The 27,650-nt window shown below is 46.0% G+C and overlaps 1 protein-coding gene across 1 annotated transcript in view; it reads right to left on the bottom strand.

Moving 5' to 3' along the window:
* SUSD5 (sushi domain containing 5) overlaps positions 1–22,520 on the bottom strand; it is a 51,140-nt gene extending 28,620 nt beyond the window's left edge. Inside the window, exons 1-3 of the mRNA XM_045436705.1 lie at positions 22,335–22,520; positions 12,629–12,806; positions 8,243–8,361 (exon numbers count right to left, since the gene is read on the bottom strand). Of these exons, the coding sequence (XP_045292661.1) occupies positions 8,243–8,361; positions 12,629–12,806; positions 22,335–22,440 (403 nt within the window). The 5' untranslated portion in view covers positions 22,441–22,520. The remainder of the gene's footprint in view (positions 1–8,242; positions 8,362–12,628; positions 12,807–22,334) is intronic.
* Between the last annotated feature and the right edge of the window lie 5,130 nt (positions 22,521–27,650).

A 27,650-nucleotide genomic window follows, 5' to 3' on the forward strand; every position in this document is an offset into this window, starting at 1 on the left:
AGAGCCTGGAGCCTGCTTCAGATTCTTTGTCTCCCTCTCTCTCTGCCCCTCCCCTGCTCATTCTCTGTCTCTCTCTGTCTCAAAGATAAATAAAAACATTAAAAAAAATTAAAATATCTCAATGGCAGAAAAACACTGGAGAAAACAGATGAAATCAAGTTGGCAAAATATTGCCTACTGAAGCTGGGTGATGGGTACATGGGGATTGGTGATACTATTCTTCCTGTTTTTGTTTGTTTGAAAGTTTTCATGATAAAACATTTAAAAATTATCCATATGGGTATTTCTTATACAAGCCAGAAAACCTGAAAAAAATCACAGGGAAAAAATGCCACAGGAAAAATTAAAATTCTCTTTGAATTTCACCAATGATAACCATTGTTAACATGGGTTTTGTTTTCAGTTTTGCACACACACAGTATCTTGCCACACTATGATATAACTGTTTTGTTCTGTAGCTTATTAATTTAACATTATATTGTGGTATTTTCCCTATCAACAGATAATTGAATCATTGGAATTTACTTGTAAATCGCTATGTATTAATCCATTTGTAATGGATTTATCAGAGTGGACTCCCCTACTGTTAAACATTAACTTTGTTTCCAATTTTCCCTACTAAGTAATTAATATCTTTGTAACATACTTTTGTACTTATCCAAGCTCATTCCTTAGAATAAAATGTTCAAAGCAGAATTGATGGATGAGATGGTGTATGAATTTTTTGAAAGGGCACACACATTTTTAAAGCTTCTGACAGGTTATGCCAAGTTGAATATGAGTGTTTTAAGAATCTTCACCCCTCAGTGGTGTATAATCTTGCCTGTTTGTCCTCAGCACCCTGGGGACTATCATTTTCATAAACTTGGACAATTTCATGAACCAAAAAAGTGATTTCTTATACAAACATGCATATGTTTAAATTGGTAAAAAGAGTTGAATATTTATTGACCAACTGTATTTCTTAAAAGTATTTCTGGGGCGCCTGGGTGGCGCAGTCGGTTGAGCGTCCGACTTCAGCCAGGTCACGATCTCACGGTCCGGGAGTTCGAGCCCCGCGTCAGGCTCTGGGCTGATGGCTCGGAGCCTGGAGCCTGTTTCCGATTCTGTGTCTCCCTCTCTCTCTGCCCCTCCCCCGTTCATGCTCTGTCTCTCTCTGTCCCAAAAATAAATAAACGTTGAAAAAAAAATTAAAATAAAATAAAATAAAAGTATTTCTGTATTTCGGTCTTTCCCTTATCAACCTATAAGAGATTTCCTTACATCGGTACAACAATGCATTGTCTCACCTTCCCAAATTCTTAACCAATCACTTAGCACTAACTATCAAATACTCCACCCATCCTTCTCCCACTGATCTGAAGTCTCACCATCCACTATGTACTGATCTACTCCCACTATATACTAACACTTAAGCACATTGGGTCTGTCTGGGTACTTCCAGCCTTCTGCTTTCGAGGATTTATCTACTGTGCCCTCTACAGTGCCAAATGATTTTGCTTACTATAGCTTTAAAATGTATTTTGATATCTGAGCCTTTCTCATTACTTGAGGCATGGAAATATGTGAGTGAGACGGGAGGCTAAAATACAACGGAGGCAGGTGTGAGTTTAGGGCAGGCCGTTGTAAGCCGGGTAGGAAGTCTGGAATTTGTCCAGTGGGGAAAGGGGGACAGTTAAAGAGTTTAGAGCAGGAAAGAACACAATCCCCGTGGCACTGTAGGAGGAGCACGGTTGCAGGGTAGAGAACGGATTGAGGAAACAATCTGAAAACTGAAAGGAGCAGTGAGGAGGCCATTTGAGACGTCCAGGGGAGCAGGACAGGGGCTGATGTGACGTGCAGATGGCAAGAGCCAGGTGAATCCGGGAGATACTGAGTAGGGAGGTTTTGGAGAACTTATAACAGAAAAGTTGTGGGAGTAAAGGAGAGGATGGGGCAAGGGAGAGGGTAAGGAGGTTAAAGGACATGAGCGCAGTGTAGGACTGGTGGCGTTCGAGGTGCGAAAAGAAGCATCTGTAAGTAGCTGCGCGTGTGGAATCTGGGGCTTAGTGGAGACCCCTCGGCTTAGGGAGACCCCAGATGAGTATTTGGATGAAAATTGAAGCCACTGCGGAGTTAGGGGAGATGAGGGCCCAGGTGAGAGTCCCAGGAGGCGAGTAGAGAATGAAGAGTTCATACAGGTCCCTGCTGCAGCCAGGCAGATACACAGGAAACCCAAAGGAAGTCAAAGGAAAACGTGTTTCAAGGATGAAGGCAGGACCAAGTACTTAAGGCTGCAGAAATAGCAAGCAAAATGCACCACAGTCGTCCATAGGGAAGCCTCCAGTAGCCTTGGTGAGAGCACTTGCACTCACGTGGTAGGACAGAAGCCAGAAAGCAGTGGACAGAGGGATGAAGAAACGATGGGAGGTGAGATCATAGAGACGGTGAATATAGAGGAATTTTAGGGCCATGAAGGGGAGGAGAGAGAGAGAGGATGGCAGCAAAAGATAGCTGTTCAATGAGTGTATGAATTATTTTCTAAACAGTTTCATCTGCTCTGACTCCTTAAAGTAATGCCCTCTCTTTTGAAATGTTGACACCTTTCACTTGTATCATAATTCCTCTCTGTTTGCTTGCTGATTCCAACTGACCAGTGGTGTGCTGGTAAATACTAACAACAGGCTCCTGGTTGGGGGTGGGGGGGGTGGGGATTGTCTCTGCCAGGAGGCTGACCCTGTCTAATGCAGCATGCAGTAGACAAGGTCTTAGTGCAATTTCTGACACAGTTCCTGAGAAATCGTGGTTATAAAAGGAGCCTGAAATAATTAAAGATAGGCAGAGGGATATATGTATGAGGATGCTCAATCATGGTATTATTTATTACAACGAAAACCACACAACTACCAAAATGTCTGAGAACAGGAGAATGCCTAATTTATGGTACATTCATAATAGGCTGTTGTAATAGCCGTTAAAAAATCATCCTTTGGAGCATATTCACTGTCATGGGAAGATGTACATTACGGAGTGAAAAAGACAGAATGCAAACCTATATATGGTCCATAGAATCCCAAATTGGTGAACTAAAAAAAAATGCAGGGTAAAAAGATCTGTCTGACGATGAAGTACTTCTCTCAAGGCAGACTTGTCGTGAATGATTTTCATTTTCTTTTTTTAATTTTTTCAAAGTTTATTTTTGAGACAGAGACAGAGTGTGAGCAGGAGAGGGGCAGAGAGAGAGGGAGACACAGAACTCGAAGCAGGATCTAGGCTCTGAGCTGTCAGCACAGAGCCCGATGAGGGGCTCGAACCCACAAACTACCCTAGGACCCAGCAATAGCACTGCTAGGAATTTACCCAGGGGGTACAGGAGTGCTGATGCATAGGGGCCCCTGCACCCCAATGTTTATAGCAGCACTTTCAACAATAGCCAAATTATGGAAAGAGCCTAAATGTCCATCAGTTGACGAATGGATAAAGAAGATGTGGTTTATATATACAATAGAATACTACTTGGCAAAGAGAAAGAATGAAATCTGGCCATTTGCAGCAACGTGGGTGGAACTGGAGGGGATTATGCTGAGTGAAGTCAGTCAGTCAGAGAAGGACAGATAGCATATGTCTGCACTCATATGCGGACCTTGAGAAACTTAACAGAAGACCATGGGGGAGGGGAAGGGGGAAAATAGTTATAGACAGGGAGGGAGGCAAACCACAAGAGACTCTCGAATACGGAGAACAATCTGATGGTTGCAGGGGGTGGGGGAGAGGGGAAAGTGGGTGAAGGGCACTGAGGAGGGCACCCGTGGGGATGAGCACCGGGTATTGGATGGAAGCCAATTTGACGATAAGTCATGTGAACAAAAAGAACCGTCTACTCTCAAAAATTCCTTACTGCTCTTAAAGAGGTGAGCATCCAGCTCCCTCCTCGATGACATAAAGGAAGGGAAGAACCCCTTCTCTGTTTTCAGGGGAAACACAGGCAATTGTCCAGGATGCAGAGGAAGCAGTGTGCAGGGCTGAGCAGGTAAGGCGGCTGGTAGGAAGGAGCAGGCCGGCCAGGGGGGAGACAGAGGCATACCTTTCATGGAGCCTTGGGGGTGCACCGGGAAGGGGGCGAGAAGAGACGTGACGCCTGCAGACGTCAGGCCCTCGACCCCACAGACGAGCCGCCAAGAGAAGCAAAGCCAGAGAACCGCGCGGAGGCCGCTTATGCCATCGGCATCCAGCTGGTTAAAAATAACTTCACTTATTAGTTTAGGTGAGATCACCAGAGGGCTGGAAACTCACTGTCAGTGAAACAAAAATACTGGAAGGAAAATAAGAAAAGTCTACATTCATGATGAGCTTTATTTCAAAAAAGAAACCCAGGAAGGAAGCTGCCAGGATATTCCACAGGCTCTGTTTTCCTTCTGAGCTCTTTATGAGGCCCACGTCTGCCATTTTCGGAGTGAACACGCTTCGTTGTTCCCATCTTGCCAAAGACAAGTGGGGGCACAGAGTTAAGTGCCGTGAAGCATCGTCAGGGAAAAGGCAACCTCAGGAGGGGACACTGCCCTGGTGCCTATGCTGAACCACACCTCACCTCCACCACCACAGGAGCCGCAAGGACGCCCGTTCCCCTCGGCTTCCGCTAAGGCGTTACACCTTCAGCACACAGGTTTCCCTTGTTGACTGCGCTGTCGACAAAGGCTCCACTGAGGAAAAGTAACGGCTCCACTGAGTAGGGCGAGGCCTGCATGGGAGCGGTTTCAAGGCTCAAAAGGATGAAAGGAGGCTCTGAACAGGGACGGCGCTCTCTCTGAGTGACTCTGGCAGAATCCATCCTCCTTTTCTAGAATATTCAAGAGAGAGCAGCCCTCCATCCCTAACACCCCCTCAGCATGCATTCCTCAGTCCCCTTCATGGCCCACCCGAAGCCTCCTCATAAATCAGGCCTGTAGGACCAAGACTCCAGTCTTCCCCACATGAGGCTATCCCTCTCGACCTGGAGGTGAGGGGAGGCCAGGCCAGGCTCAGGCAAAGTGTTCTGGGAGGCAGGACTCTGGAGCACTAAAGAGCCACACACGGTGCTCCCTCTCCTAAAATGACATCACCCTTCACATAGGCTGACAGCCGTCACGAATTGGCTTCCCATGTTGGTTCCCACGATTCAGAGTGTTTTTTGTTTTTCCTGTTGTTGTTATTGCTGTTGTTTTTTGGAGAACTTCGTAGACCATTTTTTTGTTGTTGGAAATTTTTTATTTTTACATAGTTTAACGTTCCAGAAAAATTTTAAGAATCAGGATTTCCACAAAGCCGTTTATCCAGGGGGGCACGGCACGGATGGCTCAGTCGGTTAAGCATCCACGTGCGACTCTTCACTTGGGCTCAGGTCATGATCTTACGGCTGGTGAGATCGAGACCCGTGTTGTGCTCGGTGCTGGAAGCACAGAGCCTGCTTGGGATCCTCTCTTCCTCTCTCTGTCTCTGTCCCTCCCCTGCTCTCACTTGCTCTCTCTCGAAATAAACATTTAAAAAAACAAAACCCAAAAAACCCATTTATCTGGATTTACCAAGGTGTTTTCATTTCATCCATTTGCTTTATCATTTCCCCCTCTCTAGATAGATAAATAGATGCATGATAAATATAGGTATCTATTTATACAGAGACAAATATATGTATGTTTGTGTATATATATCTATATATGTATGTATATCTGTATCTGTAATTCTTTCCTGAACCACTTGAGAGTATGTTGTAGATATGATGTCTCTTCATCCCTAAAACCTTGGTACACATTTCAAGAACAGGGATATTCTCTTACACAACTGCAGTACAGTTACTAAACGATTATCTAATTCCTAATCCATATTCAGATGTTATCAATTATAGCTATTTCCTTCTGGTCCAGGATACGGCCCAGGCTCACAAATTATATTTTGCATTTTGTCATCAAGTCTTTTTAGCCTATTTTAATCTAGAACAGTTGCTTTGCCTTGCTCCTCTGAGACATTTTTAAAGACTAGACTGTTTCTCAGTTTGAGTTTGGCTAATGTTTCTTCATGATTAGAGTCAAACTATGCCTTTTTGGCAGGAATACCCCTGAATTGAAGTTGTGCTCCTCTGAGTGCGGTATATCAGAAGGCACATTGCGTTGGTTTGGCAAAAACTCAGTAATTCTGGAGTTAGTATCAGGGCTTTGAGCTTGGTGCCCTACGGGATGTGAATCGATGTTTCCAAACTCTGCCTTCACGCATTACACTTGCATAGACGCAACCTGTCTGAAGGCCTGTGAGGCGGGAAGCCCAGGCTACCCTGTTGGATGATGATGAACAATGGTTCAGTGGCCCCTGGGGCCCTAGCCAACAGCCACCAACTCCCAGAAGCAAGGCCACCTAACCAGCCACTGACTGTAGACTCCTGAATGAGCCCAGCTGAGCCCAGCAGCAAAACACAAACCGCTGGTCCAAAAAAGACGGTGAACTCAATAAATAGTTGTTTAACGCCACCACACTGTGGGGTGTTATGTTACGTAGCGAAAGCTGACACCCATGGTTATCAGGGAAAGAAAAGACTCAGAAGCCCCACATATTCACTAAAGGAAGAAAGTCATGCTCTCTTTCTTCTGGCTCTGTTCTATCTCTCTCAGGGATCTGAGCTTTTGCCTGCGTTTGGGATTCAAAGGATCATTCTAATTTACTTAGGTGATTTTGAAAAACAAACCATGGGTATTGTTCTCCCCAAGCCCTGCAGAGCAAGGCCACATCATTCACTAGCTCCACTGGGCAGATACTAGGAGACTCTCCCAACACACCCTTCCATAGCAATTAGCAAATGAAGAAACCCTTCTGGAGGAAGAGCCCGTAGGAGCAGAGAAACCTGTCACTGATAAGCATCTAACGGGCACCAGCCAGGGCCTTGGGGTTCCCCTGGCTCTCTGACTTCCCAGCTCCTCTAAGCCCTTCCTCCGAGATTAGGATTGGTGCCTCTAGAATACAGCCTGAGGGTTTGTATTCCTAACAGGTCCATTTGGTATTTCTCATCATCAGAGCAGTTTGGGACACTCTGCATTAGGAAAGCAGTTCTCGGGGCGCCTGGGTGGCTCAGTCGGTTAAGTGTCCGACTTTGGCTCAGGTTCTCACGGTTTGTGGGTCCGAGCCCTGCATCAGGCTCTGTTCTGACAGCTCAGCCCGGGGCCTGCTTTGGATTCTGCATCTCCCTCTCTCTCTGTTCCTCCCCTGCTCTCACTCTCTCTCTCTCTCTCAAAAATAAAGATTAAAAAAAAAATTAAAAAAAAAAAAAAAAAAGGAAAGCAGCTCTCAAGCTGGACGATGTGTTAAAATCACTGAAGAGCTTTAAAGAACCCGAATGCCCAGAACATTTATATCTGAATGTCTAGGGCTGGTACCCAGGAATCAGTACCTCTTAAAACCTCCCGGATGAGGCCAATGTGCAGCCAAGCAGCACGTATGCTGATTTCCAGCACTGACGAGTAAGCAGCTGTCTTTTGCCCCGTTTGCACGTACACCCCCCTCTCAACAGCACTTGTTTCTGATAATGAAGGTGTACTGATTTCAGTGCACATGAGATGCTATCCTGGAGACTCCACTGTGGTTTTCTCACTGCTCAGCCGATTTACCAGAGGGAAGCAGAATTATCCATCCTAGGAGCAGTTTCCTAAATCCTGTAAATTTCCTTTTGGGGGAAAAAATGATTTTTTTTTCCTTTTTAGTGTGCTGTCCACTGCGAAGACAGACCGAAGGACAAGCTGTATCAGCAACTGTAGCAGATGCTGCAGGGGTCTGCCCCGCATCACCTAGATGCCTTGATCATTTCCATGGTGGCTCCTGGTGGGCACTTTTGCATCTTTGCCGGAGGGTGGCACTCAGGCTACTGGAACCCTTTGCCAGCACACATCGTAAACCAGAAGAGCCTGGGGATTTACATCTCCCTGAAGCAGCCCTTATCCAATGACTGACAGGTGCAGTGGTGTGGATACCCCTGCCTTCTCACCCCTGATCCAGGAAACTGGTGACCTTCACTGTCTCCTGAGACCTCCTGTAGGACCAAGCCAAAGTTACCCGTCACCTCAACACCACTGTGGACTTTGCTGAGTGTGGCACCCCTGCTTGGTCCACTTCCTTTCTCTGCCCACTACCCCACGGGCTTTTCTTTGGAAGCCTTTCTCGTCACAAGGTCTGCTTCCAGAGAATGCAGCCTCAGATGGCAACCACCATGCACACCCTCCAGAACCTTTACAAGGGTTCTGGCACTGACCTTCATCCTTCATACAGAGGGCATTGGACCTGCCACCAGGAACCGGGTTGCTTTCAATTCTCACGTCCACGGCTCTCATGATTTGCTGCTCACCCCTCCCCTTGCTGCACACGGTTGTCCTGAAACACACAAAGAAGACTGTGTCAGGGGGACTAAGAACGGGAAAGAACAATTCTTTTCTGCTGTCGGTTCGGAATCAGCAGACATTTTTCTGATTTAGAATCTTTGGCTGAAAGCATCCGTAGGGAAATACTCTCCCCAAACACATGTCTACAGTCAGGAAGACAGGTGATGCTTCAGTGAGGCCGAAGGTACCAATTCAAGTTTCAGAGGAAGGACCTCATTGATCTTTTCTAGAGTGTGGTTTTGTTTGGTTTTGTTTATTTCACAAAATGCTGCTTTTTTATCAGTTCCTTTCTTTGGGAGGGGGTTTTTCTGTTCCTTTTCAGATTTATTAAGACGGATTGTAACTTAGTTTATAAACCTTTAGCCTTTCCTCTTCTCTAACACAAGCATTTAAATGCTTTACGTGAGGGGCGCCTGGGTGGCGCAGTCGGTTAAGCGTCCGACTTCAGCCAGGTCACGATCTCGCGGTCCGGGAGTTCGAGCCCCGCGTCAGGCTCTGGGCTGATGGCTCAGAGCCTGGAGCCTGCTTCGGATTCTGTGCCTCCCTCTCTCTCTGCCCCTCCACTGCCCATGTTGTTTCTCTCTCTCTCTCTCTCTCTTAAAAATAAACATAAAAAATTAAAATACTATATATTAACATACTTAAAACACTTCCTGACTTATATGCCACTTAGTGTTTAGTACTATTATTCTTGCTTTATATAATTACACAATTTCAATTTACCCCTATGTTTACTCTTTCTATTCATTTCTTTTTTGAATCTCCAGGCTTCCACCTGTAACTACTGTCCTCTTGCCTCAATATTAGCCTCTAGGGTTTCTTTTAGTGCGGGTCTGACATAATGAATTTTTTCACTTTTTGTCTGTCTGAAAATGTCTTTATTTTACTTTTATTCCTGGAAGATATGTTCACTGGGTATAAAATTCTAGGTTGGCAACAATTTTCTTTCAGCACTTTGAAAGTATCATTCAACTGTTTTGGGGCTTTCATTGTCCATTTATTGTCGCTCCTTGGAAGGTACCCCTTCTTATTACTACTTTTAATATTTTTCCTTCATATTATTAGATTCTTATCAGTTTCACCATGATGTGTCAAGTTGTGAATTTATTTGTCCCACTCATGTTTTGAAGGGTTTCTTGAATCTGTGCCTGGATGTTTTTCCTCAGTTGTAGAGAAGTCTTTTCTTAAGTTTTAGATAATTGCTTTTGTTCCTTCTTTCAAAATTCCAATTACTTATTTCTTTGCCTCTTACCCTTTCTTCTGTATTTTTCATCCTTTTTTCTTCTTTTTTTTTTTTTTTTTTTAATTCTGGATACTTCCTGAAATATCTTCTGGTTCACTAATTTTCTCTTTGGGTTTTTTTTTTTTTTTTTTTTTTTAATCAGCTATTAGATCCATCCACTATGCTCTTAATTTTAGTTACTGTATGTTTCACTTCTGGAGCTTCCACTTGGTTACTGTCATAGTTTTAGTCTTTTGTCAAAATTCTCCTTGTGTCTTCTGTAACTTTGAACATTTGAAAAGTTATTTTAAAGTCTGCATCTACCAATGCTAATATCTAGAGCTTCTATTCACTATCTTTTTTCTGGTTGCCTTGTCTCCTTATGTAACTGGTTAGGTTATATTATGTGGCAGGGTGCCCGGGTGGCTTAGTCAGTTAAGTGTCTGACTTCAGCTCAGATCACCATCTCACGGTTTATGAGTTTGAGCCCCGTGTCAGGCTCTGTGCTGACAGCTCAGAGCCTGGAGCCTGCTTCGGATTCTGTGTCTCCCTCTCTCTCTGCCCCTCCTCCGCTCACATCTGTGTCTCTCTCTGTCTCAAAAATAAATAAACATTTAAAAAAATTTTTTTAATGTTATATTATGTGGCAAATCGTATTTTTCCTAAAATTGTTTGTGGAAATACATTGCCTAGGATAATGTCATCCTTCTAGAGAGGATGTTTAAAATCAGTTCCACTAGCTATATGGGACACTGGAGCTCCAGTATCATCTCAAGCCACACTCATGGCTCCAGAAGATTTTAAGCCACGCTGCAGTTCCCGTGAGGGCCTGCATACTTCTTCCAGTTTACTCTTACTCCTGGGGTACAGCCCTGGAATGCCCCAGCCCAAAGCAAACGACTCCACAGGACCTGCCTACACAAAACCTGAATTCCAATCTCTGTCCTAGTCCTATGAAGCTATGTAAATTGTCGCTCGGTTTTGTTCAGTCATCCTTTATGGAATGAGCAAAGGCTTCCAGGAGGCGAGTGGCCCCCAATTTTGGATTCACCACTTTAGGGCTCCATCCCCCTCTGGGTTTATGTGTATAGTCAACTGAAATCCATGGAGACACAGATCACATGAACTGTATGTTTATTATGCCATCAATTGTAAGACGTGCCATACATTTAATAATTGGCCTTCAGGGTGGAGGGCGGATGGCTGAAATGTATGTATTGATGATCAGATACTCCTTAGTTGCAGAAACATCAAAATAGTTTTTGTTTTTGTTTTTGTTTTTTTTTTTAATTTTTTTTCAACTTTTATTTATTTTTGGGACAGAGAGAGACAGAACATGAACGGGGGAGGGGCAGAGAGAGAGGGAGACACAGAATCGGAAACAGGCTCCAGGCTCTGAGCCATCAGCCCAGAGCCCGACGCGGGGCTCGAACTCACGGACCGCGAGATCGTGACCTGGCTGAAGTCGGACGCTTAACCGACTGCGCCACCCAGGTGCCCCAAAATAGTTTTATTTTTAATACGTCGTGTTGTAAATCTATCAAGGAAGTATGTTTGCTACAAAGAAATATCATCTAAGCAATGTAGAGATCTGCTAATATGTCCTAACACCATACCGCAAACCCAGAGAGGACAGACCTTTCCAAAGACCCACTCCTGATCTGTAAAGCCTGGGAGACCTAACCCTGGCTTCAAACTGGCTGTTCGGAATTCCTAAACACCCTGGTGATCTGATGTAATGACAGCAACAACGTTATGAAAAATATTCACACTTAACTACATTGTGGAAATATGCATGCACAGGACCTACTTTGTCTGTCCAGAACCCGGATGTAAAATGGAAGGCAGAGAGAGCCACGGTTCCAGATTCACTGAAAAGCTTTGGGGGTAGCCTTAGCGGTCTTCTTTGTTCAACTGCTGCTTCACGTGTGGCCCAATTGGAAATGTAAGTCAGCCCGGTTGTGTGTGTTGTCTATGGCCATCTGCCAGCCCGTCCTCAAGGTTATTATCAACCAAAGTAGTTGTTGGAGCCCGCTCCGCTCGTTCACATTCCTGTGGCATGAAGGAGACAGGAATGGCCCCTGCCTTTTCTGAGTATGACTAAAGAAGCAGTGACCAGAACGAATGGGAAGTTTTCTCCCGGCTGGCCACAAGAATCATTTCTCCACAAGGATTCCTTTGGTCAGGAACTGAGGGCCTGAGGGGAATGGCTTGCCTCCGATCTGTGATGTCTAGGGCCTGAGCTGGGAAGACCCAGAAGCTGGCAAGAACTCAACAGCTGGGGGACAAGAATCACGGAGAGACACCTTCACTGGCATCTCTGGCGGTCGATGCTGGCTATGGACCGGGACCCCGGTTGGGGCTATCGGTGAGGGCACCTCTGTGGGGCATCTCCCTGTGGCCTGGACTTCCTCACAGCATGGCCCTCTCAGGATAGGCAGACGTCTCACATGACACATCAAAAGTGAGTGTCCCAGGAATCTGGGCATGGATTTTTCCGACCTAACCTCAGGAGTCACATGGTAGCACTCTTGCTGTATTCTATTGGTCCAGGCCATTCTATGCTGTGCCTGATTTAAAGGGAGAGGACACAGACCCAGCTCTCCACGGGAGTAACACGAAAGAACTCGTTCCCATCCTCCTATTTGCAGGTATGTAGACGAACCCCCACAGGGAAAGAAGAGATCAAGGATATACACCGAACAGTTAACAGCCATTACCTCTGAGGTGGGGAAGAAGAGAGAAACTCACTTTGAACTTTACACACGTCTGTATGACTTGAACCTTTCACAAGCATGTATTAGTTTCGTGACTTAGAAAGAAACTCGGCACAACAAAGTCAGGGGGGAATACCGTGACAGAACTCCAGAAACGTGTTTTTATTTGAGAACTGAAAACAAGAATGTGCCCGAAGCCACTGCCCGCTGGCCTTGGCCCCTCCTGGCACCTCAAAACGGTGACCGAGCCCCCGCAGGAGCCCTGGCGGGGGGGCGGGGGTGAGAGGGAAGGAGAGCTCTCCGCAGCATGCCCGACTCACCCCAGGGTGCCATCCGCCAGCCAGCCCGTGGTGCACACCGCAAAGGCACAGTCCCGGACCACCCTCCGCAGCTCGTCCGCAGATACCAGGTGTGCACCCCTGCTCCTGCAGGAAAGCCGGGCCACCTCCAGTTCCAGGCCGCGCGAGCCGTTCTGAGACTCCAGCACAAACAGCTTCCCTGTGTGGGGACAGGCACGAACACGGGCTTACCCCAGGATCCACGGGGTTGAACCTCAGCACACTCAGTCTCTGGCAGACACGGGTCGCAGCTGTGGTTTCCTGCTGGCCGCGAGTCCCCAGCGAGCAGCGACCCCCGCACTGTACTCGTCCCGGGACGAGGTGACGACACTTACTTTGGTCCTTTTACCTGTTTTATGCTCCTGTCGCCTTTAATGACTTCTTTTTGCTTTTAAGTTTATTTTCTTAGAGAGAGACAGAGACAGCGCAAGGAGGGGAGGGGCAGAGAGAGAGAGAGAGAGGGAGAGAATCCCAAGCAGGTTCTGCGCTGCGAGAACAGAGCCTTGATCCGGGGCTCAAACTCCTGAACCACGAGATCATGACCTGAGCTGAAACCAGGAGCCGGAGGCTTCATTGACGGAGCCACCCAGGTGCCCTGCTCCTGTCTCCTTTAAAACAAAATTAACCATCTGCTTTGCATGCTTCTCTGGACACACCCTTGAAACCTTCCTTTTTCAAAGCTATTTTACAAACACCGTGTCATAAGGCCCAGCGTCCTAGTTGTCCCGGGCAGCTGGGCAGTCGGTGTCCAGGGGACGGATGTCGGACTCGGGTCTGCCTTCTTCTGCCTGCCCTGGCCCCGGGGTGACCCCGTACACGGCAGGCTGCTTCCCCTCTCCTTGTCTCAGAACATCATCGGGCCCGTCCCGCGGTGAGTCCACTTGTGCAGGCTGCCACTTGTCCCGGGCCGGACGAGACAGCGGAGGCCACATCTGGGGCACCGCGGCTTCCCGTAGCACCTCGGTAAACGGGCGTGCAGCGAGCCTCAAAAACGTGGGACAGGTGAGTGCCATGGGAACAGGAAAGCAGGCAGAGGAGGAAGCTGAGTCTGAAGGCGAAAGAGAGCTTTCGGCAAGAAACTCATGGCGGAGGAGGGAGGGAGCACTGTGGTCTCTGGGAGCCTCCTGCAGAGGTGAAGCAGTGCCTGGGAAAACCCTATCAGGTTTAAGGTAGGGGGGAGGAAAAATCCCGGTTAGAATGAGGCACTTCGCTTCCCTCTTTTGGCAAAATTATCGCACCGTGTTGATTTTATTGGAATGAGACACTTCAGCTGTTATCAGCTCTGAGATAATTATAATAAATACGATAAGCCCTCAGCTTTGGGATCAAAGCCGTGAGGAAAATTAAAAAATGTTTCACACGAAACGTATCTGTAGGTGACTCGTCCTCCCTTAGACTTGGTGCCAGTGTGCAGTACACGGTCTGAACAACTGTACTCGATGGCCCTGCCTGGAGAAGCATGTGCCCCAAGACACTTCTGTGTCAATGGCATTTGCCTCAGTGGGAAAAAATATTGGGAAATTTAACCGATGCGCTGAGAGTCAAGCCCTTGAACGAGGGGGACAACAGTGAAAGCCCAGGGCACACATGAGGCAGAGAAGGCGACAGGCCTCTCCTCTCATCTCCACCACCATCACACCCGCACGTAAATACACAAAGCTGGGACCCTGAGGGGTTTAGCTCTCAGGATAAGAGTGACCGAGGATAAACAGTACTCCCTCCCCTCATTCTCAAGGGACTGTGGGAAGAGTTGTCTGAGTGCCAGATACCCAAGCGCTAATACTCAGTGGGAAATGTCACCCTGACAAAAACTGACGTCTAAGCTACTTTAAGCCGTGAATTTAGCTTAAAGTGGCTTGAGGCCGACATTTATCGACACCTGGTAGGAACAAAGGGAAATCTTGTCTGGAGGGAAAAAAATATCTTCATCGTAGGCTTCGGGAAATCCCATGCAAATATTCTTTCAAAGGCAAAGACCACAACACTGAAACACGGCTAAGTGTTCAGGAGACGAGGCACCACGAGTGAGAAACAACATACACAGTGTCCAGCAGAAATTGACCTAAAGGTACATCTGATAGTGTTATTAATAGGTACAGATCATAAAACAATGATAATTACCACATTTAAAGGAAGAAAAGACAAGTCTGAAAATATCCGCAAAGAAGAGAAAACGACAAAAAGGGGCTTAGCTGAACTGCAAAAGAACCAGGTAGGACTTCTAGAAATAAAGTCACAATGATAAATCAAAAATGCAGTGGATGCTTTTGGCTGCATGTCAGACACAATCGAACAAAGAACTTATCCTTGGGGAGCCCGGGGGGCTCGGTGTTCGACTTCGACTCAGGTCATGATCTCACAGGTCATGAGTTCGAGCCCCACGTCGGGCTCTCTGCTGACAGCTCGGATTCTGTGTCTCCCTCTCTCTCTGCCCCTCCCCCGCTCACACTCTGTCTCTCTCTCTCAAAAATAAAATACAAACATTAAAAAATTTTTTTAAAAGAACTTATCCTTGAAACAGAAGTCAGAAGAAATCATTCAAAAGGTAGTAGAGAGACAAAAAAGATGGAAAATAGTAAGTTAACAGAAAGACATAAAGGAAAGAATGAGATTCCAGAAATAAATCTCCACGTTGACAGTCAACTGATTTTCAACCAGGGTGATCGAGACCACCCAATGGGAAAAGAAGAGTCTTTTCAAGAAACGGTGCTGGAACAAGTCAACAGGCACGTGCAAAAGAGTGAAGCTGGACTCCCGCCTCACCCTTTACACAATAATTCACTCAAAGTGAATCAAAGGCCTAAATGGAAGAGCTAACACCGTAACACTGAAGAGAAAACATAGGAAATCTTTGTGATCTTGGATGATGCCATGGTTTCCTAGATATAACACCAAGAGCACAAACAACCGAGGAGAAAATATACAAACTGAACTTCATCCAATTAAAAACGTTTTGCTTCAGAGAACAAAATCAATAAAGTGAAAAGACAACCCACAGAATGAAAGAACATTTCTGCAAATACACATCTAGTAAGAAACTCGTATATAGAGTGGGTAAGGAACTCCCACAACCCAACAATTAAAGAGACCAAGCAACCTGAGTACAAATGGGCCAAGGACTTGAAAAGATCTTTCTCCAAAGAAGCCATACAAATGGCCAACAGGACATTGCTGATGTTGCTAACCGTCAGGGAAATGAAATCAAAACTACAATTAAATGCCACTTCATGCTCACTAAGATGGCTACTAATAAAAAAGAAACGACAGAAAATAACAGGGTTGGCAGATAGGTAGGGAAAAAATATCGAACGTGTATGCATTGCTGGTGGGATTGTGAAGTATGATTCCCGACAACCATTTGCGGAAGCAACCAAACTGTCCATCAACAGATGAACAGGTAAACAAAATGTGGTATAAAACACAAAGGAATATTAATTATCCTTAAAGAGAAGGAAAATTTGACAGATGCTACAACATGGATAAATCTTGAAGACATTATATTAAGTGAAGTAAGTTAGTCAAATTCATAGAGATAAAAAATAGAATGGGGGTTACCAGGGGCTGGGGTGGGGACGGTAGAGAATTAATGCTTAATGGGAATGGAGTTTCGGGTAGGAAAGATGAAAAAGGCCTGGAAATGGATGGTGGTGACAGTTGTATACCCAGCTGTACTCAAATGCCACAGAATTGCACACTTAAAAATGGCTAAAATGGGCAAGGGATCTGAATAGACATCTTTAAAGAAACGGCCAATAAGCACACGAAAAGATGCTCAACGTTATTGGCCGACAGCAAAATGCAAATCAAAACCACAATGAGATGCTACTTCCTATCCAGTAGGATGGCTATCATCAAAAAGACATTTTTTGACATAAGTGATGGTGAGGAAGTGGGTAGAGTGGAACCCTCAAACGCTGCTGGTGGGAACAGAGAAGGATGCAGCTGCTTGGAAAACCGTCTAGCATCTCAAAAGTTGATAGCAATTTCTCCTAGAGTTACCACGTGACCCAGCAGTCATACTCTTAGGTGAATACCCAAGAGAACTGAAAACACATGTTTATATAAAAGCTTCTGTATATGCACTGGGTGTTGTATGTAAGTGACGAATCATTGGGTTCTCCTCTAGAAACCAACACTACACTGTACATTAACTAACCTGAATTTAAATAAGTGAATAAAAAAAAAAGAAAAGAAACTTCCGTATGAATGTTCCTAGCAGCGTTATTTATAATAAATAATAAATTAAGTCCACAATTATAAAACTGTGTGTATCATAGCCAAAAGGTAGAGTCCACCCAATGGCCATCAACTGATAACTGGATCAACAAAGTATGGTCTGAATAGCCACACAAAAGAATATTATTTGGCAGGGAAATGAAATGAGGTCTTGACACATGCTACAAATGGATACAAACATTATGCGAAGGGAAAGCAGCCAGTCACAGAAGTTCACACATTGTATGAGTCCATTTACATGAAATGTCCAAAACAGGCAAATTCACAGACACAGGAAGTAGTTGCCTAGGGGTTGGGGGGCTGAGGAGTAAATAAGTGCCAATGGGAATAGGGTTTATCTGGGGGCAAAAAAAATGTTCTAAAATTGTGCACAGTGATTCATAACTTGGTGAGCCTGCTAAAGACCAGTGAATCACACGCTTTAAAAGGGCAAATTGTACAGTATATGAATCATATTTCAATAAAGCTGTTATTAAAAAAGCCATTGCTAGAGAGGAACAGGTTCTGTTATGACAGTTATTTCATGAGTAATGTAAAATAATTTTGAACAAATAAATAACAACTCTAGACTAGAAAAAGGCAATATTAATAAAACTACAGGGAGAATTGGAAAAAATCCACAGTGCTTATGAAAATTTTAACCACTGGCCTCCTCAGGAATCGATAAAACAGGAAAAAAACTGGAAAGAACATATAAGATTTAAGCAACACAATTAACACACTTGATGTAAGGACTGATGCACAATATGGCAAAGTATAGAATGCACATTCAGTATAGACACACAAAGGACATTTATAAAACTGATCAAATACTGAGCTTCAAGGCAAATCAAAAAACATTTCAAGACTCAAATCATACAAAGCATATTAAAAAAAATTCTTTTTAATGTTTTTATTTATTTTTGAAGGAGAGACATGAGCAGAGCATGAGCAGGGGAGGGGCAGAGAGAGAGGGAGACACAGAATCCGAAGCAGGCTCCAGGCTCTGAGCTGTCTGCACACAGCCCAACGTGGGGCTCGAACCCACAAACTGTGAGATCATGACCTGAGCCGAAGCTGGACGTTCAACCTACTGAGCCACCCAGGCGCCCCTATACAAAGCATATTTTTAAACGACAATACAAACAACCTAAAATGACTTGTTTTATTTATCAAACACTTATACAGTGTTTACTATGGGTAAGCACTTTATAAATTGCTTTATAAATTGCTTTATAAATATTAAATTAATCCTTATAACAACTCTGTGATGCAGGTGTTATTATTATCCTTATTTATAGTTAAGATTTGGTATGAATTATTTGTCCAAGATCACACAGCTGGGATACAAAACCAGGCGTTTTGGCTGTATCTCAAAGTTCCTAACCACTGTATTATATATACTGCCTCTCAATAGCAAAGTAATAACTAGGAAAATCCCCTTGGGGATGGAAATTACAAAATATACTTCTAAATGAACGATGGGTTCAAAGAAAACCACAATTCAAACAAAACATTTTTATGGAAGTGACAAAAACTTGTGGGGAAACTAAAGTAGTATTTAAGGGACATTTGTAGCCTCAAATGATCATATCACAAAAGAAGAGTTGTTGATAACCAATGATTTAGTTTCTTATCTTAAAAACATAGAACATAAAATTAAAGCTTCTAAAGAAGTAGAAGCAGGGAAATAACAAAGATAGAACAGAAATCAATGAAATGGAAAGCAGATGTACAATAGAGGAAATAAAGCCAAAAATTGGTTTTCTAAAGAATGATAAAATTGATAAATCCTTAGCAAAACTGATCAAGACAGAAAGAGAAAATGCAAATTACCAATATCAAGAATGAAAGGGGACATTACTACAGATCCCATGGACACTGAAAAGATAGTAAGCGATTATTATGTTATATATGCCAGTACATTTGACAATTTAGATGAAATGGACAAATTTCATGAAACAAACTTAGCAAAACTGACCCAAAATGAATAAGAAATCTGAATATGTCTTTACCTACTGAAGAAATTAAGGGGCACCTGGCTGGCTCAATGGTGGAGCATGTGACTCGATCTCAGGGTCTTGAGTTTGAGCCCCATACTGGGTGTGGAGATTATAAATAAATAAACTTAAAAAAAAAATAAATTAAATTCATCATTTAAAAATCTTCCCATGAGAAGAACTTCAAACACATATGACCTCACTACCAAACACTAAACAAAACGAAACAAAACGACAGCTCACCTTGCAGCCACCTTTTTAGACAACAGTGGAGGGAACAACTTCCCCACTTATTTAGAAATCACCATAATACTGATGTCAACACTTGACAGGAATATTACAAGAAATGAAAATTACAGGCCAATATATCTCACGAATGTAGTCAGTAACCGTAAATCTGTTTCTTACTCCAGGCTCTAGGTCATCTCTTTTCACTACGAAATGTTTCTCTAGGATTCTATCCACACACATGGCTTCATACCTTACACAGATGACTCACCTTTTTTCTCTTTAGTCCAGACCCTTCCCACTGACCCCAGCCACCTCTACACACCTCCACCCTCTCTCGCCTGCACAACTCAAATGGCATCCTATATGGTCTCTCTCTATGTCCAGTCTTGCCCTGGTCCCATCCGTTCTTCCTACATCACCATCAGGGCAATCTTTTCAAAATGCAAATCTTATTAGCCATTCTACCACTGGAAATCATCCAATGACTTCCTTCCCTTTTTTGGATTAAAAAGAAACTTTGTCTATGACGCCCCACCTCATTACACCCACTCCAATTTTCCTAGCATCATTTCAAACCGTTTCCACCTCGGACTCGTGACTCCAGCCACTCTGTCTCTTATCACACGGCCCGTTTTCCCTGCTCACAGACTTTGTGTGTGTGTGTGTGTACGTGCTATTCTCTACCCAGACACCTGTTCTTCCCCCTCTTTGCCTGGTCAATTCTTATTCCTCTCTCGGATCCTAACGCACCAAACCAGAATCTCCTGGTACAGGCCCCCATAGTACCTCTGTCCTTTAATTTAATCACTTATCAAAATCACAAGTTCACATTTTATTCACTGACTAACCCATTGGATGTTAAACTCCCTGATAGCAAGGACCTACTTCGCCTCACCATTCTATCCCCAACAGCAAGGGTTGTACTTAGCATATGATAGATGCTCAATCAATTATCTGTTGCATTAATGAATCTTTTCCTATAATCATTACCCAAACACAATTAATTTCCATTCAGTCAATGTGAAAAGTTCTCAGTTTCAAAAGTATTTTAAAAGCACAGTAGAAAAAAGGGGGAAAAAATACAGGGGCAGATCTCTCTAATATAGGAGATGCATATCTCATTAGTCAAATGCAAACTAAATGTTTTTCATTTGAATTTATCTCATTGACATTTTGTAATGAGTCCATGGAGGTTTTAATAACTCCAAGTCCCGGGGCGCCTGGGTGGCTCAGTCGGTTGAGCATCCGACTTCAGCCAGGTCACGATCTCGCGGTCCGTGAGTTCGAGCCCCGCGTCGGGCTCTGGGCTGATGGCTCAGAGCCTGGAGCCTGTTTCCGATTCTGTATCTCCCTCTCTCTCTGCCCCTCCCCCGTTCATGCTCTGTCTCTCTCTGTCCCAAAAATAAATAAACGTTAAAAAAAAAATTAAAAAAACAAAAAATAACTCCAAGTCTCTCTCCAGATGTCTGTGACACATCAAGTCTAGCTGAATGTTTCTTGTTCCTTCCACCACCGTAGAGCACAAATAACGAAATGTGGAAAGCGAAGGTCGTTAAACACATATTTCGTAGGGAAAAGAATCCTTTCATAATATAGATTATAATTCTTCAATGGCTCTGTTATAAGAGTTGGAACTCACTAAATGGAGTTTCTTGAAAGTAAGTGTACTTAGGGAAGCAGGGAGAGGAAAGAAAGGAGAAGGGAGAAACAGAGGCATTTCTGGCAAGGGATAACCAGAAAAAGAGCCGTGGTGTTTCTGTTTCTCTCTCCTTGTCCAGTGAAAGTTCTGCCTTCAAGTTTCTAGGACCCACACTAAGCCAGATAGGCACAAAAAAGCTGATCCGTATCCACTCCGCATTCCACTTAAGCAGTTATAATAGGGTGAAACTCTAAAGCCTCGTGGATTCAGAAGTACTTGTTTAAAACGAATTAAAGTTGGTACAATACTATACGTTGTTCAAAAGTCGATACCAACCCCTATTTATTCCACTTGCATTCATCAGACAAAAAATACTACAGTAAAAAATTAACAGTGGGTTGGCTGCTAATAGGTATGGGATTCCGGTTCAGCGGGTAGAAATGTTCAGGAGTTAGTGGTGATGATGGGACAATGCAATCAATGTACGAGCTCCACTGATTATAAATGTTTAAATGGTAAATTTTACACGGACTACATCTCAATGAAAAAAAACCCAACAGTCTTCAGGAGGAACCTTCAAAGTTAAAACTGTTTTCTTTTCTAACACTCTGAGGCTATGAAGAAATAAGACATTCATCCTTAATTAGGAGCAAAGGGTTCTGCAAGCTGGCACTTAGGACAAAAGCACCAAGATTCTCAGATAGTATCCCGAGGTTTTTTTTCTCACTTTCCCCCTTTCCCTAACGACCACGCCTCTTTCTGGCAAGCCCACTTCCTTCACCGGGAATTGTTTACTCAAAAAGCAACGACGTTTAAAAATATACAAAGCATCCCGAATCAGCCAAGCGTTTTTCTTCTTCATCAATCCAATCTGTGCGAAGCTTGGACTTTCTAGAAACCGCTCATGGATGTGAGAACTGCTGTCTTCTTTCCTCCCAGATCCTCCTGCACGAACTCAATGGGGTTTTGTCCCAAAATGAAAATACAGCTGAATTAGCTTTTCAAAATGTAGCCGATATAAGGCTCTGATCCTGCCAATTTAAGGGAGGCGCTGAACGCTGAATTCAGGTTTTTAAAAAAAAAAAAAAAAAAAAGCAAAGAAACAAGCAAACAAAACCAAAAAAGCGGGCCAATTCTCACAACCTGCAAGAACCTGTTTCTTGCCTATTTCTGCGGCCTCGCGTCACACGACAACCTCACCTCGCACGCTCGGCTCCAGCCACTCTTTAATCCCATCTCCCCTGCCCGTCACAGGGCCTTTGCACATGCTACTTCCTCTGGGCAAGGCACTCTCCTCTCCCCTTTGACTGCTGATTCCTATACTCATCTTTCCGATGTTCTTGGACCAAGACAAACCAGCCGGTGGCCTTGTCAGCCTCGCCGCCGCCGGGAGCCCCTTGAACGGACGTGGAAAAGCAGGTCTCCGCAGAGGCGGCTCCGGGGCGCCCTAGACGTGACTTCACCGCAAAGCCCTTTCATGACGACCTTCGGAAGGCCAGGCTTTCTCGGGTGCTCGGGGAGGGGTCGGGAGCCAGGGTGGGGGGGCGAGAGGGGACCCGGAGGTCGAAGGAGGGCAGCGGGGGGCACCCCCGCGCACACTCACCGTCCGCCTGCACGCACACGCGCGGCAGCCCCAGCAGCAGCAGCAGCAGCAGCAGCAGCGCCGCGGCCCAGAGCGGGGCGCGGGGGCCGCGTCCCTCGGCGGCCATGGTCGCGGGCGTCCGGGCGCCGCGGGCTGGAGCGCGGGCTGCCCCGCGTGGGCGCCGCTCGGCCGTGCGCGCCCCGCGCGTCCCGGGGAGGAGCGCGCCGAGCCCCGGGGAGGCCGGGCGCCCGGAGCCGCCGCGCGGGGGCCCCCAGCTCCCGGGGGGGTGGGGGGTTGTCGTCCGAGGCGCCGGGGAGGCGGCTGGACGCGCGGCTCCGCCTTCGCGCCGGGCACCTGGAGGTCTCGGCACCGCCGGAGGCTGCGCCGCACGCCGAGCTCGCGGGGCGCCGCCGGGGCGGAGGGTGAGGGCGCGGGGAGGCGGGGAGAGCCGAGCGCCGGCCGCAGGGACCCCCCCTCCCCCCCCACCCCGCCTGCCTGCGGGGGGGCCGTCGGCCAAAGGGGGACGCGGTCTGGCGGCCTGACCCCGGGAGGAGGGTCCGAGCCCGAACGCCCACGTCTGCGCTCTGCACCCCGCCTCCCCGAGGAGGAACACGGTGGTGGAAAGGGGCCTCCAGCCAGCTCGCCCCAAGGAGCCAGGCGCACGCAGCCGCGAGACCCCTCCGACGGCGTGGCTGCAAAGGCCCTGCGGGGGGGGGGGCATCTTCCGCCGCCTCCCTCACGTCCCCAGGTGCGCCCAGCATTTCTCCAACGTCGCGCCTCCCAAGGCAGGGCTCCTCCACCTGCACGGGGCCTGGAACTCGCGGTCCGTTAGGGGCTGGGATTCACCTGCTGAAGCATCCTGCCGAATTCGGCCGCGGGAGTCCCTGCCCTCAGTTGCTTCCTCCTCCCGGTTCGCCCCCCCCCCGTCCGGTGTCCTAGCATCGGCCTCCCGCGGTGGGCGAAGGCGGGTTTGCGTTCTTCACGCGTGCAGTGATAAAGAGCCGTGTTGTAACTCGGGCCCCGTGGCGCCGGACGGTTTACCAGCCCCTCCCGCCTTCGCGTCCTGGTCAGACGTGCCCACGGCGTGCCTGCCCCCGAGCTGGACCCCGCAGCAGGGAGGATGGGTCCTGAAAACGCTCAGACCGAAGTAACACAGGTACGTAAGGAGGACGAACAAGTGGTCTCAAAGGAACACATGCTTGGCCCCAGGACGATGCGCTAGGACGCAGACGCTGAAAGACTACTTTTTAAGGTAAAAACTGGGATTTGGGGTCCCTGGGTGCTCAGTTGGTTAAGCGGCTGACTCTTGACTTCTGCTCAGGTCATGATCTCACCGGTGCGGGAGATCAAGCTGGCTCTGTGCTTGGGATGCTCTCTCTCTTTCTTTCTGCTCCTTCTTCCCAGGTCACATGCTCTCTCTCAAGTGAACAAACACCAAAAACAAAACAAAACAAAACAAAACAAAATCCACGGGGATTTGAACCCACACCTGATTTACTACAGGCATCATTTTTCAGCTCGTATAATTTTTGAAGTCTAGGGAAAAGATGTGTCCTCTCCTTGTTCCTCCCCGGATGTCGACTACAAGGCTATTATTTATTAGTGAGTAATTCCTTTACGAATAAAACTTGGCTTTCAAAATACAAATACTCTAGGGTGTTAAATGCAGTGAGGCCTGACAACCATTCACATGTGAGTGTAAATTAATTTACTTAGTCACTTCTCTTCTAACAGCTATATGGTAGCCTAAGGAGTGGAACTTCACATGTCTGGGTTGTAGGGGACCTCTTAAAGCCTGATTATTGCTGAGAATGGAGGGGAGGGGCCAGGAAGCCCCTGCAGGAGCTACTCACTGACTTTCTCAGGAGCCCCACCACTTACATGTTTACAGTAGTCAATTGGCTATTGCTGTCTAATCCTAATGACACTTCAAAGTTGGTCTATTTTCAGATGCATCTTGGCTTGTCCCAATCTGGGGAGATGGTGTGCTCTGAAGGTTTGGTACAGCTGATTAGAAAACCATTTGGACTTTTCATGCAAAGTTAAATATCCACCTCTCCTGTAACACAGAATTCTGCTTCTAGATGTATATCCAAAAGAAATAAAACTTATGTCCACACACAAAAAAACTTGTACACACATTTCATAGCAGCTTTATCCACAACCATGACAAGTTGGAAGCAACCCAAACGTCATCAACAGATGAACAGAAACCCAGACCGCATCGTGGCCACACAAGGGAGTACTATTTAGCAATCAGAGGAATGAAATACTGGTACACTCAGTAATGTGGTGACTGACGGAAAGAAGCCTTCCACAGAGCTCGAACTCACAAACGTTCGACGCGGGGCTCGAACTCACAAACCGTGAGATCGTGACCTGAGCCGAAGTCAGACGCTCAACCGACTGAGCCCCCCGGGCGCCCCGCTGAAGTATTTGTCCAGACCTTAATAGCAAATTCGGAACATTCCCACTCGTCAGAAGCTCCTTTGTGTTCCTACCCTGTCAAAGGCAGCCACAGTATTTACTGTCACCACAGACCAGTTTTGCCCCTCTTGAGCTTTGTTTGAATGGAATCATAAAGTACAAACAGGTCTTCGTTCAGTCAGAAGTAGGAAGCCGTCACAACTTTGAGGCCCGAGGGCAGGAGGGGAGGTGGAGGTGTTAGCAAAACCCAGCAAGGGCCGTTGCCACGAAAGAGGCTTCCCGAAGGGGACGTTCGTTAGCCGTAGGTAGCAGAACAAAATCCCTGCCACTTGTCTGGTAGGAAGGGCGTGGGGCAGAAAATACCCCAACATCTCTGTCCTCCGCCCTTCGGATTCCTCCTGATGCCTCCTGTTGGCTGAGCCATTTGATAGGTGGAGGGGAAAGGAACACAGGTACCAGCGTCCTTAGAGGTCATGGTCTCAGGGTGCAGACTTGGCCAGAGGAGGGTGGAAAACGGAGCTGGAGACACAGTCGGAAAACAACCAGTAGGTCTATCTAGTTTTTTCATTCATTGGGATGAAGAAAATGCAAAATAAGACTGAAGTGCTATCAGTTTCTGTATGTCGATTCATTCATATTCTCACCCGAAGATACACTGTAGTATTAGCCACCATCCGTGGTCATTTTCGCATAAGTGCTATTTCACATAAAAGGCAAGTGGGAGAAGCAGACAATGATGAACTGTGGATGCTACAGTCCCCACTTCCGTAACTGGTCATGGGCCCTCATTTGACGATCATTGCAATGTTCCCCCATTCGAGTCTATGAGCCTCTTGGCCTGCATGACTGTTTTCTTTTAACCGGTGAGTGGGACCCACACTTTCATTTGTACTAGAGGATCTTTATTTGTTTATTCATTATTTTATTCATTGGCCTTGGTTTCTCACGGACTGTTGTCATTGGACATGGGAGCTGTCTGGGATCTGGACAGTCTTTCGTGCCATATTATGTAGCAGCAACACAACCTCCCCTTGGTAGTCAGGACCAATCACCAGCCAGTAGGGTGACCTTCTTCTCTGCCGGTTGGAGAGCAATCTTTGCTTCCAAGTTACTGGCACATGCCTGAGTGTTTACTGGTGGAAATATTTCTCCTTTGCCCACCCAAACCTCCCAAGTCACGAATCTAAATGTCGTGGGGATGCTATACAAAACCTTGGCAGGTGGATTATTATATATAATGCATGGGAGGTCATTGCCACTTCCACTCCTTGGTTTTTAGACGGCGTCTTCTGTCTGTAAGAGAAATGGCCCCACATATCGGCTGGTGGTTTAAGACATATGCTGTATCTGGGCAGATGCCCTCCTCTCTCAAGGTCACCAGCTAGTGACCTCACGTTTCTATGAAGCCACCCGCTTCTGAGTAGTGAGGCATATAGTAAAAACAGATGTGGCTGGAGTAGGAGGCACCTGACGACTAGAGAACGGGTCCAGTTCTCAAGGTGTCAGCCTGATTATTCAGGAAACCCTCTCCATTGAATGCCCCTGGGTGGGGGGCAGGCAGCTAGTTTACGTCTATATTCACAGGCTGCCAATTCCGGTAGGTCCATACGGCCATCCTTGTTATTGGCCTTTCGGTCTTGAACTTTTCAGGTCTTTGACCAACTATTTTAGGTATCATCCATAAATCAGTGTGGATTCATGAGTAAGGCCACTGGTCATGGAAACCAAAGTTTCACCCATTGGGAGGATTTTCTTTTGCTTTCTTTTTTTTTTTTTTTCATTGTGGTAAAATATACTTAACACAAAATGTACCACTTTAATCATCTTCAGTGTGCGCTCTGTGATATTAAGTACATTTGTGTTGTGGTGCAACCCTCACCGCCATCCATCTCCAGAAAATCTTCAGCATCCCTAACTGAAACTTCGTACCCATTGAACAATAAATCCCATTTCCTCAGCACCCCCAGCCCTGGCAACCACTCTTGTACTTTTGGTCTCTCTAGATTTGACTGTTCCAGGTACCCCACGTAAATGGAATCGTACAATGTCTGTCCTGTGTCACTACTGATTTTTAGTGCTGGACCGGAGTGGGGAAGGTTAGTGCCATGCTGTGGACACTCAAGGGTAAAGCAGGCCCAAGGATTTTCCTCCTCTGTGAAGTGAAACTCCACATGAGTCCACAGGTGTGGGCTGGGGTGGAGGAAGCCGAACAGTAAAACCAAGTGCCATGGAAGTCTGAGCCACCGGCTCATCAATTTACTTGTCCCTTCCAGGCCCACTGACGTATATACCATTTCCATTTGAGAGTGGAATTCTGCTATACATTTCACAATAGCTCATTCATAAGACCAGCTAAGGTCTCACACTCACGTGATACCTGTGGTCAAGGAGCCCGATAGCAGGATACAAAGTGCTTATCAAATGGAGAGTAGTTGATTCAACTCTGACACTCTAGGGGTCTCCATTGCCCTTCTGCTAGCTGGTGTGCCCAAGCATCATAAGGCATCCGTATCTCAAAGTATTGTGCCTTTTGTGACATGAGGCCAAGGTGGCAAGGCAGTTTGTACTGAAGCCTGGTTGCTACAAAGTTCCCTCTTGCTATGAACTGCTTTCAAAACTATGAGCCTTATGGGTTTACACACAGTAACTGGTCCCAAAACCTTTGTAACTTTTTATTCATGCTGGCAGTACACACGTATCGATTTATCCCTAAATACAGCTCGGAGATAACACAATGAAAATCTCCTACTATCCTAGCTAGGTGAAAGCAAATGGCTTCTGATTGTGTTTGCTGACGGAATTAAAAATAAACCATTTACTTGGTTAATAACCCCCTAACAGGTGCCCAAGCCTGTATTGATTTATTCTAGTAAGGACAGTATTCCCGGAAGGGCACGTATCAACACCTAA

The sequence above is a fragment of the Leopardus geoffroyi genome, chromosome C2, assembly GCF_018350155.1.
Source record: "Leopardus geoffroyi isolate Oge1 chromosome C2, O.geoffroyi_Oge1_pat1.0, whole genome shotgun sequence".
Classification (NCBI taxonomy): Eukaryota; Metazoa; Chordata; class Mammalia; order Carnivora; family Felidae; genus Leopardus; species Leopardus geoffroyi.